This window comes from Globicephala melas, chromosome 11 (assembly GCF_963455315.2).
Source record: "Globicephala melas chromosome 11, mGloMel1.2, whole genome shotgun sequence".
Lineage (NCBI taxonomy): Eukaryota > Metazoa > Chordata > Mammalia > Artiodactyla > Delphinidae > Globicephala > Globicephala melas.
The window spans coordinates 3699510-3721706 of NC_083324.2; the positions used below are offsets into that span (position 1 = coordinate 3699510).

The following is a 22197-nucleotide window of genomic DNA, read 5'->3' on the forward strand; positions in this document are numbered from 1 at the left end:
TGCTGGCTCCACCAATAATCTGCTGAGCGACTCTGGGCAGGGGTGTCCCCTGTCTGGACCTCAGTTTGCTCATCTGGAGAATGTGTATGATGTCCCTTCTGCCTTCTTCCTAGGGGAGCTGGGGGAGGGCAGTGCAGGGTGAGGCTGTAAGCTGCATCCCGGCTAAGGCTCACCTGTCGGCAGGGCCGCCGGGCCGCACGTAGGTCAGGACGAGCGGCCGGGACTTGTGCCCGTCTTCATGAGCACCTCCTGGACAGAATTCGACAGTCATCTATCCACTCCCTCCCTGGCGCCCGGAGGCCCCAACCCAGACCTTAAGCAGGCTTCCTTAATTAAATCTGCTTGAGGACTCTGTGCTTGCTTTTCATAGTCCCTCCTATGAGATATCAACTGCAAATCCCACCCAGAGTTCGGACAAAAAGTAGGGAATAGGACCAAAGTCCTCTCTCTATTAAACAGCTTGCTTCCTTTCCTGTGACCTCATCCTATTTCCCTTTTTCCCCTCGTTGCTAGGCAGCTCCAAACTTCATTTTCTGTTACAACTTTTCCCTCTCACTCCCCCCAATCATTTGTTGCTTGGCCAATTTTTCCATTTAATACTTGATTTTAATGGTTGCTTGGCCACTTTGTTGCTTGGCCAATTTTTCCGTTTAATACTTGATTTTAATGGTTCTTAAAAGTCAGAAGGAAGATTATACATGTATGTAATTCATTAGAGCAAAATAGAACATACATAGAATTGGCATTAGCCTTCCCGTCCCTTGACCCCAAATGTGACTCTTACACTGACCTCTGAGGACAAAGCCAAAGCTATTGCCCTCCTTGTAGAGGGAGACATCCACTGTCTTTGAAACGATCCCTGGGTTGTTCTCAGGGGCTGGGGAGAAATGGAGGACTCCTTGAGTCCTTCAGTTGCATCACCAAGCTGGCAGATGTCCCCAAAGCTCATTCCAGGAGAGTTGGGTGACCAAAGACATTACAGGAAGGGTAAATTCCCCTTGCTCCATTTTACAGGTAGGACAAGTGAAGCTTAGAGGCACACTCTTCCCTAAAACCCACTCAGTCCACCACTTAGAGAGGGGAAAGGGCCAGCCCATGCTCCCACAGAGATAACAGTAGAACTCAGGCTTGAGTCCATGGCTCACAGTCTTAGGCCAGAGCTGAATTCCAGACAGTTACTCAAATTTCAAGACTTCAGACCAATTTTGAAAATTCAGAGCTAAGCTAAACCCTAGGCCACTGTACTCAGTGCAGCATGGGAGGGAGGGGAACAATTTATTCAGTGACATTCCTAAAACTTTCCCTCCTAAAGGAGAAGCATCTGGAAACTAAATATGCAGGATGACAAGGGGTTATAAGCAGGTCCCTACCACCTCCTGGTGACAGCGTACTGCAGCTGTAGGCAAGGCCCCAGGTGCAGCATGGGTGTTTGTGGCCAGTCCCCAGGACCAGTCCACCCCAGCTGGCATGATGCCCACCCACCACCCAGGTGCTGGCAAGGAGGCAGCTTTGTCCACCCATGACCAAGGCAGTGGAGAAAGTTCCCGGTCCAAGGGCACCCACCGGGCGGGGGCAGCTCATACTCCACCTCCAGCACCACACGCTCTCCCACATTCTTGAGCAGAGTGATGATCTCATCGTGGCGGAGCCTGGTCAAATGGATCCCGTTTACTGACCGAATGTAGTCGCCCACATTCAGCAGGTCACTCCTGGGAGAAAGGAGGCCAGAGCACACGCGTGGTGACAGGTGCTGGCATTTCATGTCCCCCCTCCCACTGAATCCTTATGGTCTCTGGATCCCCATTTTACAGATGGGCAAGCTGAGGCTCAGAGAGGTCAGACATATCCAGGGTCAGACAGCAAGTGAGTTAGAAGAGTGGGGATTCTAACCTAGACCTGCCCGACACCCAGGCCAGCTTTTCCCCTGATGCTGGTCTGCCCGCTTTCCCTCCTGCTGAGGTGTCACCCTCATAGTCATAGCTCTAACCGGCCCCAGACAGCCCACAGAGTGGCCAGATCATCACCCCCTTTGCTATTCCTTAATGCTCTTCCTGGGCCCAGAGGGGCAGTGATAGAGAGGCTAACTCCTAGGTTTCATGGAACTCATGGTCCAAGGGACCCCAGAGGTAAAATAATAGGTGCAGGCAGTGTGTGCAGAAGTGGCACACAGGGCTGTGCCAGCAGAGCCGATCGCCTGCCTCAGCCTGGGGTGCTGGGGGCTTCCCAGAGGCAGTGTGGGGGGATGAACAGGATGCAAAGGCCTGGAGGGCCCAAGAGCGGCGAGCATGGGATGCTGTGGCCGAGCTGAGTCAGCTCTGGTGCAAAGGGAAAGAAGCAGCCGGGGCCTAGAATCCCAGCCTCCACTGGGGGCCTTCCCTCCACAGACACCAAGCTCTTAGGTGCTCCAGGAAACAGCTGTCTGATTGCTCTGCGGAAAGCCCTAGTACCCTCCTCCACTGCCGCCTGGCCCCCTTCCTGCTGCCCCCACTGAGCCCACTTCTCACCTGGCTGCGAGCCCCCCAGGCCTCAGGTTGGAGACCCTGGGCTTCCCATCCTTGTCGGTGCCACCCGAGATGGTCAGGCCCAGCGTGCTGCCTTCCTTCTTCGTCAGCTCCACCATGGTGACCCCTCGGAACTCCTCTGCTGACAGATAGGGGGTGAGTGGGCAGCGTGGGGCAATTCTAGGCCCCCAGCTCCAGGACAAGTGAGGCCAATACTTGGTAAGTCCCCTCAGTACCCTTGGCTGCATGACACTGGGTGAAATCCTCCTTACAAAGGAGGATCAGAGAGGTTAAGTGACTAGTCTAAGGTCACAAAGTGATTTAGCTGCAGAGACAATGCTGTCTGACCCCCACCTGGAGCTCTCTGTGCTCCAGGACAGAGAAGGGGAAGGAGAGGAGGCTGGTTACCTGGAATGCTCTGCCTGCGGCACGCCAGAGCCACATCAGCCCCTCCTGCGTCCTTGCCTCCTTTGGAGTAAGGCCCATCGTCTGCAGGAGAGAAAGAAAGGCCCTGAGTTCCGCTGTCATTTCCATCAGGCAAAGCGCTCCTGCCTTGGGAATCTTCTGCTTCGTGGATGTGGCCTGTTAGAGGGGTTCCTTCCTGCCACCAGCTCCACCTGAGTCTCCGCTGGAGGAGCCTCATGGCTTCTCCCCGCAAGGGCAACTCTGTCTGTGCTCTTGAGTAACGCTCTTTGGAGCACCCACCAGACTGGGCTCTGCACGACGGTCCAGTGATTAACCATCTCCACCACTATCATTCCACATATACAGAAAGAAGCTGAGGCTCAGAGAGGGACAACTTGTGCCCACGGTCACACAACCCTTGGCCACGAGAGCCTCTGCTAATAGCCAGGACCAGACCCCAGGCACCTCTGCCCACCCTGCCCCATGCTCCAGGCTCCCTTGACCAGGTTCTTTTTGTCACATTCCTTCTACAAGTCTCTTCTCAGCCCTGGACTGAGATGGGTAAGGTCAACTGGCAAACCGTCAAGCGGGCCACCCCTGCCCCTCCAGGCACTGTACACCCCCCCAGGCTTCTGCTGCTGTCTCAGGCCTCACCCAAGCCTACACCCCGCCCCCCTCCCTGCTCTGCCCCCACGCCCATTCACCAGCTGTGGGCAGGCCACTCCCTCCCCAGCCCCCTGGCCACAGCAAGGCCTCTCACAGGACTGTCCCCCTCCTCACTCTTCAGAGGAGGGGGAGAGAGGGGGCTAGGGAGGAAATCAGCCCCAGTTGGGGGCAGAAGCCTCTTACCCCATCCCAGCCACATCCTTTTCACGAGTTGGGGAGGGGCTCAGATTAGCGTTCAGCCAGAGGTGGTGTCAACCTGGGTCAAGATCAGGCCACACCCCGGCCAAAGTCCGGGCTCAGTCAGAACCAGAAATCTACAATCTACAGCACGTTTCTCAACCTCAGCACTATTGACATTTCTTTTTTGCTGGATTGCTGTACGATGTTTAGCAGCATCCCTGCCCTCTAACCACTAGATGACAGTAGCATCCCACCCCAGTCACCACACCAAAAATGACTCTAGACAACCCACACTGTCGCCCCCAACCCCGCCCTGCCCCTCACTGAGAATCACTGCTTTAGAGTCAGGGGTGGGGCTCAGGCTGGGTCGGGGTCAGGTTCAGCTTGGGGTCAAGGCTGTAGCTCAACCTGGGTCCAAGGAAGCCTGAGAACCTTCACCACCTGCAGCTCTAACCATTGAGAAATGGCTTCTCCGGACCAGGGATAGGTTCCCTTAGCTTTGCCAGAAGGTGGGAAATAACGAATCATTTCCAGGGCCCCGGGAATTGGCCCCCAGCAGCTTTGCTCACCTCCCCCACCCCTAGGCCCTGTGTTCACATCCGCAGCCACGGATTCAGGCAACACCCCATTAAGTATAAAGCCTCCTATTACGGTTCCCTAATTTGCACTTAATTTAGATTCAACAAGACGTTTCTGAGCTAATAAAATTAAAAAGACTGGGTTCTATCAACTGTGTGACAGTGAACATCTCTGGTATTTCATGTGGGCAATTCTGGAATTAAAATCTGTCTTATCCCATGCAAATTAGACTCTGCCACTGGAAAATCCTTCTCTCCCCGGGCTGTCCTGGGAAGACCAGAGATAAGCTTGCTGGCTCCAAGTTTAGGAGTCTGGAGGTGGGGGAGGGGGAAGATTATCTCCTACGGACAAGAAAGCAGAGAATCAAGTTTGCCAAATTCAGAGCCGTAGAATCCCAAAGAATGGAGCGGAACAGCGGTGGGTTAACGCTGATTCTGAAGCAGAGGGTGTGGGATGTTGGCTGCTGAAGCAGAACACCCATTTCCTGCGGTGTCTCTGTGGTGTGTCTTCAACACTACCTCTCTGCCCTTTCCTCATCCCAATATTCAAATTTTGATCCAGTGAATGACACGGTGCCAAACTGGGCTGCGATGGCACACTTGGCACAGCTGAGATGTGGGGGTCTGCTGCCTTTGGGCTCAGCTGTCAGACAGGCCTGACTGTGTGATGATGCAAACCAAGACTCATACAACTGTGTGCAGAGTCAGTGGGCAATAAGTGAGGACTTGAGAGACTCTTCTGTAGAGAACGCACGTGCATTTTAGGGTGTGGCCTTGATGACCTCTCTCGGCGGTGGAGGCCACTCAGGATAGCTGATGGCCAGATACGGGGCTTCTGGATATCTAAGACCCCTGCCACATTCAGAAAGGCACCCATAAGGAATGCTACAATGTCTGCTGATGCTTGTTCAGAGGGGACAGTGCCCCACTCTCACAAACATCCTCAGGTCAGGGGGAAACAGGCAGCATTCAAACCAAGAACCAAGGCAAGGACAGAATTGCTAGTTAACCGTGTGACTTGAGTCTCTATTTCTTTATCTGTAAAACGGGGGTGTCTCCCCCTATCGCTGGCTCCAACCAGCCCAGGCATGAGAATTTGAGGGAATTATTTTATTTATAGAAAACCCCAGGAGGGTTCGGACCCCAGTCCTCCTCCCTCGGAGAACATGCCTGCTCTCTCCCGCTCTCTCTCTATTTTTTGTTCTGGGACCTGGTAATTATATGCTTATAGATGAAGGCTTTTCAAAAACATCTTTCCCACCAATTTTCAGCTGGAAAAGTGCACAAAAAACAGAGATATTTTTATCCGAGTGTTTTTCCTGTCTCCTCCTTCCAGCAATGGGCAATTATGAGCTTTTTCCTTCAGTCAATCTGTCCTGTAAGAACTCGCTTCAGAGGGAAATTCATTTCGCAGCAATGCCAGACCATCCGGCCGACTCAGGCTGGGCAGGTCAGGGGAGCAGGAGGGAGAGACACCGTGCTGAGCACAGACCGCACACCTGGTCCCCGGCCCCCAAGCTGCAGCCCGGGTGGATGGGTTTCTTTTTTATTTTATTTCTCCTGAAAGCATTGCTAATTTGCCTTCATTACCTCCGTTTCTCTGGAGCCCCAGGGAGCCACTGAGCTCTGAGAAAGGGAACAAGGAAGTCAGCCCTTGGCCAGGCTGCCTTTGTCAGGGTCCCGCCTAAGCAGGACAGGGCCTTGGGAAGCGGGGGCTGGGGAGGGCTGTCGATGGGGGCGTGACTGATGCCTGGCTCTGCGGGACTCCAGGAGGGAGCGTTCACCATCAGAGAGGGGCCACTGGGAAAACCAATGCCCGGAGGCTCAACTTGGGCTGAAGAGAAAATAACCGCTTGACAGAAAGCCAGCAGCAGGGCCAGCCGGCCCAAGTGCCACTGAGGAGAAGGGGGCCCCCAGTCGCCCCTGGGTCCAACCACAACTGCACACAGCGGCCCATTGCTGATTGCACTCCGACAAGTGATCGGCCAATCCTGGATGGGTCGGCCCCACCTCCGAAGGCATCGCTGGCTCGATGGAAAGGGTAGGATGGGCTTTGGATCCTAAATCTGCTGCCGACTGGCTAAGGGATCTGGGACAAGTCGCTTCTCCTCTCTGAGTCTCGGCACAGTGGAGGAGCCAGTGCCCACCTCGTGGGTTGGTGGGAGGCATCAGCGAGGTTATGTGGTACACAGAGCCAGGACACATGGAAGTTCTCTCCCCGGCCCTTTTACTCACTTCGTTAGAAAGATTTTCCCATTAGTAATGGTATCAACTCCTCCTGATCAAGTGCCAGGTGCTGTGCTAGGTGCTTCGCAAGCTTTGCCTCACGTATCCCCATCACCTTCTGAGGTGGGATGATCGTTATTTCCATTTCACAGATGGTGGAGCTGAGGCACGGGCAGGTTAGGCGACTTCCCATTGTAAGGGGCAGGGGCAGGATTTGAACCCAGGCCATATTCTAAGAAATTTTAAATTATTACCACTTTATCCTCATGATAATCTTATGTGGTGGGTGTCACGATCATCCCCACATTATACATGAGGAAACTGAGGCACAGAGAGGTGATTAAGGGAACTGCCTGGGGTCACACAGCTCCTAAGCGGCAGAGCCATGGGCCCCCTCCTGCCTTCTCCCCTCACCCCATGACAGTCCTGGGGTGACTGAGGACTGACATGTTGACCGGCACTGACATGTTTAACTCTTCTGCGAGCTCACTAACAATCCCATTTTACAGACAAGGAGACTGAAGCCCAGACAGGCCACTCAGCTGGGGAGCTGCAGAAGACAGACTGGAATTGGTCTGTCTGGCCCCCAGCAGACCACATCCTTAATCCTCAGCTCTGCTCTCTCCCTCCAAACACAAGGGCAAAAGACCCCAAAAGAGGGGCGCCCAGGGAGGCAGCACCGGCGCCCAGGAGGCCCACGTTAGCGCTCGGGCACCCACAGGCTGGACACGACCAGAGAGGTTGCCAGCCCTGCAATCCCTCTTCCACAAGGTGTGTGGGGCCCCTGGCACTGGGCCTTGAGCCCACGCTTGGGCTGACACCCCCCTCCATGGGACCACGATGGCCCCAACGTCATGTGGGGCAGGGATGCAGGCTCCAGAGGGGCCGTGGCCTTCTGGGTCTGTGCTCTCCCACGTCCCTCTCAAACCCACAAAACTGGGTCACCAGCGGAGCAGTGAGGACTCAGTCCACCCGGCGGAGAATGAAAGCAAACGTTCTCCCCACAACTGACAGTCCCCAGGCCTCCCTGACCTCACCTCCTAATGCTCTCTCCTGGGTTGCCTCCACTCCAGTGCGCTGGTCTCCTCACCATTCCACACACCAGACTCAGGCTCACCTCAGGGCCTTTGAACTGGCTGTTCCCTCTGCCAAGAATGCTCCTTTCCAGACACCCACAAAACCCCCTTCCTCACCTCCTTCAGGAACCTGTGGAATCTTCACCTTCTCATCTTTCCCAAGCGGCCTGTTTGAACTTACACCTACACTCCCAACACCTCCAGCACTTCCCATCGCCTTCCTTACCTAGCAGACCTCACTTTTTTTTTCTTTTAACTTAGTGATCTCATTTCCTATCTGCCCCTTCCCACTATGATGTCAGCCCTGGGGGGCTGGTTTTTTGCCTGTTTTTTGCCTCTCTGTTCACTGCTGTTTTTGGCATAGAGAGTCTGGCACACAGTAAATTCTCGGTAAATCATGTGAAATTCAATTCCCACTTACAGATTAGGAGAATGGGGATCAAAGAGGTGGAATGAGTTGTTTAAGGTCGTAGAATCAGGAAGAGGCAGAGATAGGATGCAAACCCAGGCCTCCCTGGGTCTGGAGACCTTGGCCTCCGTGGTCTGGGAACTGGGGTTTTTCCCACAGCCATGGCCCTGAGGAGGTCAGGCCTGACAGAAGATCCAGGTGGTTCTGGTGAGGGCCCCCCAGAGGAGTGGGCAGCTCAGGCCATGGCAGAAGTACCCTCCCACCCACCCCGACACACACACACCCTGTCTGAGCCTTCCCAGGAGCTGGGAACAAAGACCACTTGGTGGCCAGGAGTCAGAGGAGGGTGGACACTGTGGGGCATGGGAGTTTCCTGCCCGAATCTGCTTTCAAGCCTACTGTGTGCCCCAGGCCCAGTCACATCCCTTCCTGCAGGGGCTCAGGGTTAGTGGGGTGAACAAGCCTCCCAGGACCAAGACAGCATGGCCAGGGCATGGGCCTGAGAAAGGACTCGTGCTGGCAGAGTCCATCGGGGAGGAGAAAGGGCCCTGGGCACTGCGTCCCACTGGCCCCAAACCCCAGCCTGGCTCTCCCTGAGGAGCACTGCATGTGGCCTGACTGCTCAGGGTCTCAGCCTGCTCTGTGAAATGTGGAGGGTGCAGGGAGTGGCCACCTGTTGGGGACGTTTGCTGAAACTATTGGAAACAGGTTCTCTTTCCTTGAGGAGGATCAAGCTGTCTGACCATAAGCTCTAAGGTACTAGGGGCCCTCTGGGAGCCTCAAGGAGAGGAGTCTGTGTGGAAATAAAGCTCACCTAAAAAGAAGCAGAGACCTGGAGTCCTAATCATGTTAACTGAGCACCTGGATCCCACTGTGCCTGAAGCTCCCTCTTTAGACTTTTCTTTAAAAAAGCCTCAGTGTTGACACCAAGTGAGACACGTGTGATCATGAAGCTCTGTGACCTGGGGAGGAGACTAGGGTGGGGGCTGCAGGGGTGAGGGTGGGGGTCAAGGAAGTCATCAGAGAGAGAAAAAGCCAGGGAGATCATGAGGGGCCTTGAATGCCAGGATAAGAAGCTGTGATCAAACCTGAGTTTTAGCAAACTCCCTCCTACAGCAGCATGGAGGGGGTGGGGTGCGGTGGGGGATGAGGGCCAGGAAGCCAGGGAGGAGACTGGGGCTAAGGTCTAGGCAGGCGATGCTGAGGCCTGAGCCTGGGTAGAGGGGGCAGCTCCATGAGGAAGAGGAAGACACCTCCTTGGCGGTGCCCCAGATGAGGTCTCCAGGGCACTGCTGCCCTTGTGGCTCTGACCACTGCAGGACCAGGTGACCCCACTTCCTGGGCCTGATGTTGAGAGGACAGATGTGCCCAAGCCAGGAGGGCAGTGGAGTCGCCAGGAGGGGGCAGGGGCAGACCGCATGGGGTCGAATCCCAGCTGTGCTACTTCTAGCTTTAGCCTTGGACAAGTCACTTAATACCTCTGTGCCTCAGTTTCCCCAACTGTAAAATGGGGAGAATAACAGTGCTGAATACACAGTGGTGTGAGGATTAAATGAGAAAATGCACAGAGAGAGCTCCGAACAGAGCCTGGCACGGAGTAAGGTCTCAACAGCTGTAAGCTACTATTATTAACCACATTATTATGATCTGGGGACCTAGGGGTAACCCTGTCTCTGCCCTCTGCGACAGGCGGGGAGGTGGGAGCCTAAGTTCACGGGCCCTCGGAAGCATGGTTGGGGGAGCTCTGCTATGAAAGTCATCAGGGGGCCAATCCCGGCTCAGCCACTATGGGCCTTGGTCAGCCACTGGCCCCTCCGAGCCTCAGCTTCCCCATCTGTCTGTCCACTGGGACCACAGTCCCTACCCTTGGAGCTGCTGCAAGGACGTAACACCAGGAGTACATCGACTATGGGAAGGCATTGACAGGACGGCCAGGACATGGAGTGAAGGGTGACCTAGCCAGCCCCAGAGCCCCTCCCAGGGTCCCAGCCCCGGGCCCACCCAGGAATGTGGCAGCTGAGCAACACCTGTCCCCTCTGCATTCCCAGAGCCTGAGGCTCACCGACCAGACAGCACCACGCCGGGGCCTCTGCCTCTTGCCATGAGCCCATGTAGAAGCTCCCCCCAAAGCACCCTGACCAGGGAGCCGGCGCCCACAGCTCACGCAGGGGCAGGATGCGTCTCCCTGGGGCACGCCTGAGGCAGGAGCACTGCCCTCCGGCCGTGCCATGCAGGACAGCCCAGCGGACTCAGTCCCGCAGCCACGGTCAGACAGACAGCCCTTTCCCCTGCCCACCGGCCAGGTGTCCCATGCCTGCCCTCCCTCCAAGCTCTGGGTCTGGGAGTGGCTGTCCCAGGCTTTGCCATCCCAGGCCCCTCTCTGGGTGGCAGTTCCAGAGGGATCAGAGGGTTCGGCCCCGCCACTCTGCCTACTGGTCCCCGTTACTCACCCGCCTCTCCAGGGGTCTCCCGGCTGAGCCCACACAGCATGTCTGCTCGTCTCCCCGGTGCCACTGACTCCCTTGGGAGCCAGGGAGGGGCTATGGGAGGGGAGCTCAGAGCTCCCACTGGCTGGGCAAGAGTCCACCCACTGCAGCGGGCGGCTCTCTGCTTAAAGGGGACACGGCCCTTGTCACGGCTGATCCTTGGATGGGGTTCAACACCCCCCCCTCCAGCCTGAGTCTGGGCAGGGGTCTTTGAAGATGGCAGGCCTCCCCCAGGGTCCCCAGGCAGACAGACCCCTGAGGCCAGCTCTGCCCCTGACTCGCCCTGAGTCTTTGGTAAACGATTGCCTCCCAGCCCAGACTCAGTTTTTCTACCTGGAAAAGAGGAACAGGGCCTTCCAAACTTTTTTTTTTCTTTTTTTTAAGTAGCAGATTCCAACAGAGTCTTGCACAGAATTCCCAGGACATAAGCCGGATAAAACGCAGCCGTGGAACGACGCCAGGTTGTGTCTCAGTTTAGAAATCCTTGCACTCGCAGTCCCCTGGGCCCTTCCACTGAAGTTCCAGCTACCTCTCCCAGGCCTCGGTTTCCTTCCCTGTAAGGTGGGACTTGGGGAAGACCAGCCCAGCAGCCTGTTATCCAGAGCATCCCCCAGCTCTGTGGGAAGACAGAGCGAGCTGTGCATCCCGGGTTGATGGGCAGGGGCAGCTGGTCACAACTCCAGCCCCGGCTGGGCCTCAGCCCGGCACACTCCTAGCTTCCTCCGCACCAGCTCAGGATGACCCTGACGGACACCCAGGGCCCCTCCTCCAGCTCTCTAGCTGCTCCTGCTCTCCACCCACCAGTGCGTGTTGCTACCACCTGAGAGCCAGACACCGCAGAGGTGCTGGGGAGAAGGATGGGCGATAGTGACTCGGGGTGTCAACAGCCTGTACAACTAACGACTTATTGCATCCAGCTGAACGCAGCAGAGAACGAGACAGATAAGGTCCCGGCTCCCATGGAAGCTCTCAGATGCATGGGAACAAGGGGGCTCAAAATCACCTCTGTCCTGCAGCAAATGGGAGGGTGCAGCCCCGTGGTTAAGGACCAGGGACTGCATCTGAGTTTCTTCCTCAGCGGGGATGCCCACCGCAGAGTCCAGCCCACAGTTCCTGGGCTGCCCATGCTGGCTCCTGCCAGCCCCACTAATGGCACATTCAGAACAATCCAGGCTCTGAGTATGGGGTGGGGTCACTTGTATGCCTGTATCCACAGGTCATATTCCTTGCCCCCCTCCCAAGGGTGCTGTCCTCTTTGGATGACTTTAGGTATGTCTCAGGGGCAGGGACCCTTGGGCCAGTAGTGAGGCCAAAGGTCAAAGAGAGATGCAAAGGTCCCAGCCATGGGAGGGATGGTGAGCACTGGGTCAGACTGGGGGGACCTGAACTGGGAGGCGTTTGCTGGGAGAATCGGACCAGGCAGGAAGGGAATGTAGACTCTCAGTGTGGTCCACGGTGCCCTGCAACGGTCACAACAAGGCTGTTGATGAAGACCCTGACAATCCCCAGGGCACTGAGAGCCACCCTGGAGCAGTCCCAGCTCCATACCAGGCAGAAAGGGACACGGCTCTTAACAGACCCTCGCCCTCTTTCCCCCCATTTACAGCCGCTTCAGGGAGGAGGGCTGTGTGGTGCACAGACCTTTGGAGTTCCGTCCACCCCCTCTCGTAGAAAATATTTGCTCTCTGTACAGACGCATTTAAATGAGCAATTAAGACGGAAGATCCAAAACCTTGCCGTGGTTCTGTCTCTCTCGCTGCTCCTTTGGAATTTACTTTTGTGGACGAGAAGCTCCTGGAAAGGTCATGCCATGGATTATGGGAGAGCTTCCACGCAGCATTTCTCTGCGCACCTGCTGTGCCAGGCAGTGGGGACTCAGACACCAGGAGACAGGCAAGGATCAGCATCTTCCCTCTGTCCTCTGTTCCTGTCAGCCCGCCAAGCACATTTTCACTTCATTCATTTTATCCAAAGGTGGGTTTGGAAGCAACTGTTGCTCCATTCTGGAACAAGGTAGGGTTTAAATAAATATTCGGCACAGAAAGGTTAACTGACTTGCCCAAGGTCACCCAGCTGTAAGTGTGGAGCCAGGTTCACACCTAAGAGGTCTGTTCTTAAAGGCGCTGCTATGTGCCTCTCAAGATAAAGGGGTCTGGGAGTGCAGATGAGGGGCAATCAGCTCTGTCAGGGGTCCACCGAGGAGGTGTTTTTGAGACTGACTTTGAAGGATGGGAAGGAAGGTGCCATGAACACAGTCCCAAGTGACAAGTGAGGAAGAGACCAGGCAGGAGGTGCAGCTGGAGCCAGGCCACAGGCGGCCTGGCCACACTCGCTCCTCCAGGTGTGGTCTGACAACCAGCAGCAGCAGCAGCATCACCGGCACTGCCAGGGGCTCCTCAGCAATTCCGGCTCCCAGGCCCCACCCGGACCTGCTGAACCAGAAGCTGCATTTTCACCAGCTCCCCAGAGGATGCATACGAAGTTTAAGAAATGCTGTGTTATGGGTTTGGCTTCTATCCTGCAGGCAACGGGAACCACAGATGGTTGCAGAGCAAGGGTGTGAGAGGCTCTGCAAGGACCTCAGACACAGAGCGTCTCTGAGAGAGAAGGGAGGAGGGCCTGAGATGAGCAGCAAGAGTCCCTTCTGGGAGCCGAGAGTGGGTGAAGCTGCTGCTGGGCCTTGCTCCAAACACGACCCCTCTCTCCCAATGCGGCCAAACCCTGGGGAAGCAGAGGGAAAGGGAGACAGACTGCTGGGCCTGCACTGTGGCTAGAAGCCAGGTTTGCTAGGGGCCCGGCCTACCAGCAGCTCCTGGTCACAGAGTGTGAGTGTTCTACATTTCCAACACTGTGGATGACAGTGATGGGGGCTGGGCCGCCTGGGGAAGGTGGCAGGGCCACTGAGCTGATAGGCAGCCCCTCCATGGTCAGGAGAGGCCCTGACACCACGTCCTCAGGTTTTATGAGACAACTGAAAGATGGATTGCTGTATGACCTGGGGCATGTGTCCAAACCTCTCTGGGCCTCAGCTTCCTTAGCTGCACAATGGGAATAACAAAAGCACCAACTTCTAGGGTTAGGGAGTCTACATATTGGGTCAGGAAGCATTTATCCATCCACTTTCCTGCCAAGAGTCTCACACCAATGCCTTGCATGGATCCAGGCCAGAAAGGCAGAACTTCAAGGTAGACGAGCGCACTGGCCAGATGCACCCAGGTTCAAACCCCAGCCCTGCCACCCAAGAACCTTGTCATTCCGGGCAACTCACTTCTTTCTGCCTGAGCCTCTGCTTCCCAACCCGTGAGGAGTGAGGGCGAACAGACCTCGGAAGGTCTGCCCAGCACACACTCTTGCCCTCTTCCCCACGTGCGGCCAGGCCTGCAGGGCCTTCTCAGAGTCTCCTAATGGGGAGCCACTGGCACCACTGCTGAGCGGGCTGTCCTCACACTGCAGGACACCGGCATCCCTGGCCCCCGGCCACCCAGGGGTAGTGACCCCCACAAGTGGGAACCACCCCCATGCTGCACAGATGGGAAAACCGAGACTCAGAGAGGACGGTGTCTGAGGCCCCCCAGAGCAGAGAGGGGCCTGGACCCTGGCCTCTTTCCTTCCTCTCAGGCCCCAGGGCTGGTTAGTCATAAGCACAGCAGACTGCCAGGGACCCTGAGTGACAGCCGGAAATGAAGTCTGGGTGGGAAGGACGCAGAGATGGCGATTCAATAACAAGATATAAACCCTTTGTTGTTGTTCTGCTGCTTCTCCCTTCGTCCCTTTCTCCCTCCCTCCCGCCTCACACCACCCCGAGGGCCAGGCCAGGACAATCCCTCCCCTCTCCTGGTTGTAAGACGTTCCCATAAGGTGGGCACTGTTGCCCCCATTTTACAGACGGGGACACTGAAACCCAGTCTGTGATGCCACCAGCCACAGGTGAGGGCCACGAGGTGACCCCGCCTTAGGGGGTGCTGTCTGGCTGTGGCGCCCCACTCCGCCAAGCTGCCCCATAGCCCCAGCCCCATGGGCCGTCACCTGACTTCAGGGGTAATGCCACACCAGTGGGCTGCACCCAGGCTAGGCCCCCAGGCCCACACCTGCCAGTTCCCAGCACCCTTCACCGCGGCTTTCCTCTGGCCCTGGAGGGCACAGGGGCAGGCAGGGCCACGGGGTAGCAGGGGGCTGCAAGAGCAAAGAACAACAGGCTGTATGCAGAGACCAGGGAAGGGCAAGGCTCGGGGGGGAGGTGAGAGGACCCACAGCTGGTTCTTTGCACAGAACCTCTGTATCAGGCCGTGTTCTCAGCATTTTACACGTATCTTCTCATTGCATCCCCACCTCAGAGACGAGGAAACAGGGGCCCAGAGAGGTGAAGCCACTTGCTCTTAGTCACACAGAGTGTGAGGCATGAGCAGGGATTTAAGCCCAGGCCCTGCTGACACCACCTACACAAGCACCCCATCCACAGCCCCCTGAGAAATGCACACTCACAGATACAGGAAGAAAGAGAGGGACTGTTGGGCGGCGGGGTCCCCAAGCTGCTGCTCTTGGGGAGTCTCTCTAAATCCTCTGACTAGGGAGGGCCAAGAGGCCACAGGCCCAGGCCTGGCCACAGATGGGGCAGCTCCTTGGGGCTCCCTCTTGGCCTCCACGCTTGACACTTGCAATGGCTTCCCTCCTGGAGGAGAAACATGGGGCCATAACCGTGCAGGGGGCCTCTCTGAGCCTCAGCTCCCTCCTCTTAATGATGAAGATGTCTGTGTTCACAGGGTTTTGTTGAGAAACTCTGTGAATAAACAAAACGCCTGAAAAACTGTAGAGTGCAGGGCCCGTGGAGGTGGTCAGTGTGAACACGGCCTGGCCCTACCTCTCTGGTCACTCAGTCACACAAAAGCACCCACTACCTGCCAGAAACTCAGCTGGGCGCGAGGTTTCCAAGCGGGCAAAGCAGATGTAGAGCCTGCCTCTCAGGCTGCTGGTCTAGCAGAGGGACAGAGATCAAAGGAGAAAACCCTGCAAATACAGGTAAGTCATCGAGATGGTGAGGAGGGCGAGGGGGGCCAGGACAACATGAGGTGGGGGGTCGGGGAGCCTCTCAGAGGAGGTGCCTCTAGGCTGAGACAGGATGGGAAGGAGCCTAGGGCGGCTGCAGGGAGAAGTCTCCAGGCGAGCGTGGGCTGTCTGGGGAGCAGGCAGGAGGAGGAGAGAAGTCGGGATTCTGCTCCAGATGCAGCACCAGGGGAGACACTGCAGGGTTTTAAACTGGGTCCTGTGTGATCTGACTTGTTTCCAAATGGCAGCAGAAGGGATGGGCTGCAAGGGTCCAGACGGCATGGGGGGGACCAGGGGCAGGGGGAAGCGCAAGGCACTTCAGGGGCAGGAGACCTGGAAGCCAATTTTCTCTGTGCCTCAGGCCTGTCCCTTCCTGCTCTGAGCCTGTTTCCCTTCTGATGACGAGGGCCAGCAGTGCGAGTTTGGGGACCTGCCAGGGTTAGAGGTCAAAAGCATGGAGTCAGGATGCATCGCGATGCAAAACAAGAAGAAAAGGGAAAACGGGGATGATGATGAACAGGCAGGGCACCAGGCGTGAAGGAAACGGCCCCAAATTCATGCAGAGCCGCTCCACTCACTGGTAAGCAGAGAAGTGAAGGGGAAATGATGCTTCTCCCACTTGACTCTTCAGGGTGGCAAACATGAGAAATGCAGGCGAGACCAGGCGCTGGTGAGCATCGCGGAGATGGAGAGGCAGAGGCACTGCTGGGGGGCAGAAAACTGAGGCAGGCATGAGAGAGCCAGCGCCCTCCCTCCTGGTAGTTATCCTTGGGTGACCCCCCCCCCCCCACGGATCCCTAAGCGGGAATAGGAATGTCATTGGTGAAGATGACCTGCATCTCCATCCTGCGGGAGGGGACAGGTAATGCGATGGCCACACCCCATGGAGGTGTGGAGGACAACCCAGCTGAGAAACACAGCTGTGTGAATAGGTTTAGAGACACAGTGTGAGTTAAAGGGAGAAAGGAAGGGGGGAGGAGGAAGGTGAAGGGGTGGGGAGAAGGGAGGGAGGACAGAGCAGGGAAGACAGGAGGCAGGGAGAGGGCAGGAAAGAGAATGATATTTCCCTGTACTATCACTTATGTAAACTAAAAACATACATAAAGCACTACATGTGCTATAAGGGCACATACATGTGTAAAGATCTGTTTCACAGAGTGAAGGTTTCGAGGGAGGTAACTGGGAGTGGGGGTAGGGCATGAAGGAGACAAAGTAAGATAAAACAGCCAGAGCAGGTGCCAGCTGGCTCAGGACCAGGTGTGCCACACACTGAGGAATTCAGCTCACCCCCCAGAGCCTGGGATTCAAAATAAAAAATAAATAATTGCCTTGAATGGCATGTTAAGAAGTCGAAGCTCTCTCCTGAGGATACTGGAGAGCCATGGAAGGGTTTAGAGGGAGGGAGGAATGAGGACAAGCTAGGTTTAGAGGGAGGGAGGAATGAGGACAAGCTACGTTCCTTAGAAAAATAACTGAACTGGGTGCTGAGAGAGCCCCTGGGTGGGGGTGGGGGCCTTGGCTGACCCTCCTCCCCACGGGGACCACTCAGACTCTGCCCACCTGCCCTCTTGGTGCCTGAGCAAAACGGGAAAATAAGTGGGCAGGCTGTCAGGGCTCAGCCCCGTCACGCGTCCTCATCTCAGGGTGCCAAGGACACCATGGCAGTGCCCTCCCCAACCCCCCCACACGTCCAGCCCTAGAGAGAACCCTGGGCTGGGGGTCAAGAGACCCAGGTTCAAGGCCCAGCTACTGCCCACACAGGACCAACTCTGTGCCAAGAACATTACACATGATGCAGAATGTAAGTGTCTCTTGTGGAAAGGACTACACTCAACAAGGATTCACTACGAACCCAAACAAAACAAAGGGGGCCAAACAGTCAGGCCACTCAGGGGCATCAGGGAAAGCTGCCCGGAGGAGGCGGTATCTAAGCTAAGTCTTGATGGACATAGGAACCAAACCCTCCAAGACGATGCAGGGAGGGAATTCCAGGCAGAGGGGCAGCCTGGACAAAGGGTGACAGGGGGAAGGTGCGAAGTATAGTAGGGAGAGGCACCAGCCCGCATGGCTGGGGTCGGAGGTCCCGCAGGAGCAGGTGGGCTGGGCAGGCAAAGGGGTGGGTCCTGACAGATGGAGACCTGCTTCGGGGGAGAGAATGCACTGAATGGGGCGTCCCGGCACTGTGGCCGCCTCATGGATGACATTTAAGGAGGGGCGGGCTCTCCTGAGCCCCCTCGATAAGATGCTGGCAGGGTGACACATGGAGGGCCTGGGCAGCCACACGACTGAGCTGTCGGGAACGGGGCAGGAGTGGAGCACACAGGAGCCTGAGGACAGCAACGTCCCTCGCGGCTGGTGATCGATGAGGCTTTAGGAGCAGCAGGTGCAGCCCCTCATCCTGTACCCTCGGCAACCAAGTGGTGCAGGAGGTTGGACTCAGGTTCAGCCTGTGGCCAATACTGTCCCTGGACTCCCATCACCCACCCTCTTGATCAAGCATTACCCTTTGAGGCTTCCCTGGTGGCGCAGTGGTTAAGAATCCACCTGCCGATGCAGGGGAAAAGGGTTCTATCCCTGATCTGGGAAGATCCCACATGCTGCTTAGCAACTAAGCCCATGCTCCACAGCTACTGAGCCTGGAGCCTGCAGGCCACAACCACTGAGCCCACACGCCTAGAGCCCGTGCTCCGCAACGAGAGAAGCCACCACAATAAGAAGCCCGCACACAGCAACGAAGACCCAATGCAGCCAAAACAATAATAATAATAAATAATTTTTTTTTTTTTTTTTTTTTGCGGTACGCGGGCCTCTCACTGTTGTGGCCTCTCCCGTTGCAGAGCGCAGGCTCAGCGGCCATGGCTCAGGGGCCCAGCCGCTCCATGGCACGTGGGATGTGGGATCTTCCCGGACCAGGGCATGAACCCGTGACCCCTGCATCGGCAGGCGGACTCTCAAACACTGCGCCACCAGGGAAGCCCAATAAATAAATTTTTTAAAAAAAGCATTACCCTCTATGTGTAAATGCCCTAGAAAAAGGGTATTTACACAAGGTTTTACCACTTTATTGAGTACAGTGTCTCATGGAATCTTTCAAGAGCCCTTTGAGGTAGGCATTGCTGCTCCTGTCTTACAGAGGGAAAACTGAGGCCCAGAGAGGGGAAGGGACTTGGCCAAGGCCCCCAGCTAAGATGGGCTGAGGGTCAGAGCGTCAGACTCAGATGCTCCCTCCTTGGGTCCTTTACATGGGCTCCTCCTTCTTCCTGGAACCCCCTTCCCCCTCCATCCTTAGAGCCTGACCGAAATGCCACCTCCACCAAGAAGCCTGCCCTGACCACACCAGGTGGGTCCCCTTTACCCTCTCCCAGCCTTTCCTCCAATGCATTTGCTCACTGTTCTTTTCCACCAAAGAGGGGACCCTCAACTGTCTTGCTCATTGATTTTGACCCTATGCCCAGGGCTGGGCCTCACACCCAGTAAGCGCTAAATAAGTGTTTGCCAAATGAATGAATGAGAAATAAATGATGACTATACATCACCTCTGGATTGCTATACTGGAAAGAAACCAATAATTCATCCCTCTACAATCTGATGCAGGAATCCTTTCTGCTGTCTGGTAGAGCTTGCATACCTCCACAAACAGGGAGCTCACCACCTCCTGAGCAGCCCACCCTATTCCTGAACAGTCATGAGGATGGGAGTCACTCCATTATCCTAAGCTAGAGCCTGTCTCCCTGTGGCTCCTCCAGGCCGCTGCCCCAGGACCAGCCTGCAGAGACCCAGCGGCCATGCCTGGACCCAGGTCATGGCATCTGAGCCCTGTAGGGAGAGGCCACAGTTTAGAGTCTGGATGTGGCTCCAGTGGGGTCCCATCAGCTCCCCTCCTACCTTGAGGCCCTCTCCTGGGTGTGTGGCTGGAAAGAGCAGGTGGCCATCCAAACCATCCCCCACCCCAAGTCTGGGGCCAGGCTCTTTAATCCACACTGGACATCAGTGTGTTTTTAACTTCCAGTGGCCTTTGCTTCAGGCCCATGAGGTTGGCACAATCACCTCTTTTTACAGACGAGGAAACTGGAGTCCAGAGGGGCAGGAGACAAGAACCGGGGTGTCTGGCTCCAAAGCCTTAATCCCAGCCCAACAGACACACATTCTCAAAAGGGCTTTGTGTGATAGTCTTACTTTTTGTCCTCCTGGTGGACTACTTGAAAGAGAACCCTGCAGTTGTGGACTCATTAGTGGTAGAAGCTCAAGCAGGGAGAGAATTTGCGAAGGCCCATCCAAGGAGCCCGTACAGCCCAGCTGAGACTATACCAATGAGATCCAGGCAGAAGGACCCCACTGGTGGAGGTGGGGGGCAGGGGCTGCAGGGCTGGGGTGGGCCCTGGCAGAGGCCACTTATTTGAGGACAAGGCTTGACACTGAGATTTCTGGGCCAGCGCCTGCTACCTGAGGTACCCCACATTCCACGGCCCCCTCAGCACCATTTAGGAAGAATCCTTGGGAGGTCGCCAACCGGTGTCCAAAACTGGCCATCCTCCTGTGCAGCCTCGTCTCCCACCATTCCCAGCACCCTGAGCCCATTCCCACCTCCAAGCCTTCACACTCTCAGTAACCCAAGAATGCGCTGGCCCTAATCCCTCCTCTGCCTGGCCAAATCCTGCAAGTCCCCCAGGGTTGCCCACTGTCACCTCCTGGGGGATACTCCAGCTGGTTGGTGTCCCATCTGCGTTTCCAAAGCCCTCGGGCATCCCTCAGTCCCACTTTCAACTCCCCGGACATCCCCCTCTGCCTTGCCCTTCCATCCCCGGATAAGCCTGACTCCTAAGAGGTGATGAACATTCCACGTTGCCAGCACCGCCCCCTCCAGCAATGGCAGCATGGGGGCCTGAGAGGGGACCCTGGGTTCAGGTCCTATCTCACCCCTGACCGGCTGGGTGACCTTGAACAAAACTGGCCTCAACCTTCTCATGTATAAAATGGGGGTACATGCGTGGGCTGGGGCAGGAGCAGGACCTGTAGTCTCTGGGGGCTGCTTCAGCTCCAACCTTGCCAGCCTGGGACACCCTCACCTCCGTCCCCAGCTTGGGCTCCAAACGACCCAAACCTCAAACAAACTTTCCTCAACAGACTATTTTGCAAATGGGGTACCAAGACTTAGTGAGGGGCAGGGACTGTCCTTAAGGTTAGCTGCAGGGACCCCAGCTGCCCCAGTTGTGTGGCTGTAAGAGGTTGCTGGGTAGATGCCTGCTCCCCTTGTCCGCTCACCTGCCCACACATCTGCTTATGAGTCGCTGTCACCTCGGCCAAGATGGCGAAATGCAGGGGCTGGAGAGACAAGGTTAGCCTAAGGAGAGCGATGGGCGGATGGCGGGGAGGGTGAGCAGGGTTCCAGCTACGGGACAGCAGGGTGGGGGCACACAAGGGAGACTGAGGGGCAATTCCCAGGAGGAGCAGGGAACTGCTCCAGGACCACGGAGAGGGCGGTTATCCAGCCAGCCCTGCCTGACAGATGTTCTTTCTGCTCCATCAGCCCATCTCCCCAGGGAGGAGACAGGACCGGCAGCCTTCACAATTATCTGGGCAATTAAGACAGGCAGATGGTCCTGCTGGACTGAACATTCAAGCCAACGAACGGACACAATGCTGGGACATTGGCTAACAAGATCAGCACTGGTGCTGGTGGATGACACGGCTGCTCAGCTTGGAGGGGGAACCCTGGGGGACCCCATCACTGTTTCTGCAGGGCTGTCCTGGGGCGGGGGGAGCAGAGGGAGGGCGGATAACCTTGGGGGAGTCTGGGGAAGACAGACCAGTAGCTACATGCTGGGAACGCAACAGAGGGGTCCCCTGCTCCTGGTGGGGAGGCCAGATAACTGACCACTGAGAAATATGCCCATAGTGAGATGTTTGGACTTCGAAGTCAGAAGGCCTGGGTGGGTGGGTGGGTGGGGTGGGGCCGGTGCACAGACTCCACCATTTCCTTCCTGGCTGTGTGACCTTGGAAAGTTGGAAAGTCACTTCCTCTTTAAGCCTCAGTTTCCTCACCTGTAAAATGGGGCGATTTAGTTCATAGCTCACAGGACTGTTGTGAGGATGAGAAAGTACACATGAAGTACTTAGCACAGCACCTGGCAAACAACAAGTGCTTAATAAATGCTTGGGAAACAAAGAACAGGTCCAGAGGTTCACTCCAGGCTGCTGGGATTCCAGGAATTATTCCAGGGATGAGAGTTTACCCTTGGCTTCTTGATAAAGGGAGAAGCCCCGAGGTCTCTAGACACCATAGGTGATCTGAAATTCTGGTGCTCCCAGCATCAAGGAGGGCAGAGGCCGGGGAAGTGGTTGCTGTCTAGGCACTGGTGGGAGGAGGCTCGTTTCCACATCGAGAGTCAGATTTGAGACCCCAGCGCAGCTGCCGCAGTGTGAGAAATGCCGGGAGCCGGATGTGGAGGAGAGAGGCAGACAGAGGAGAGTCTCATTATGGAGGGGAAGGAAGGAGTGAATAATTCATCACAGAGGTGCGCCACAGAGTGGGGGCAGAAGGAGAAAGCTTGGGAGGGCCCGCGCAGGAGGCCGCACTCAGCCGGCGGGGGGATTACTATCCTGAATAACCTCATCACTGGGCTTCCC

At 56.3% G+C, this 22197-nt stretch overlaps 1 protein-coding gene across 3 annotated transcripts in view; it reads right to left on the reverse strand.

The window, feature by feature from the left end:
• The window catches only part of GRIP2 (glutamate receptor interacting protein 2), a 91581-nt gene that overhangs the window by 64851 nt on the left and 4533 nt on the right, over positions 1-22197 (reverse strand). Inside the window, exons 1-6 of one of the 3 annotated variants that reach the window (XM_060307723.1) lie at positions 10492-10560; positions 2910-2990; positions 2505-2640; positions 1564-1709; positions 791-877; positions 174-249 (exon numbers count right to left, since the gene is read on the reverse strand). In XM_060307723.1, coding sequence (XP_060163706.1) covers positions 174-249; positions 791-877; positions 1564-1709; positions 2505-2640; positions 2910-2990; positions 10492-10531 — 566 coding nt within the window. In that variant the 5' untranslated portion in view covers positions 10532-10560. Of the gene's footprint in view, positions 1-173; positions 250-790; positions 878-1563; positions 1710-2504; positions 2644-2909; positions 2991-10491; positions 10561-22197 lie in introns of those variants that run through there. The other 2 variants (XM_060307722.1, XM_060307724.1) reach the window with 2 other exon arrangements.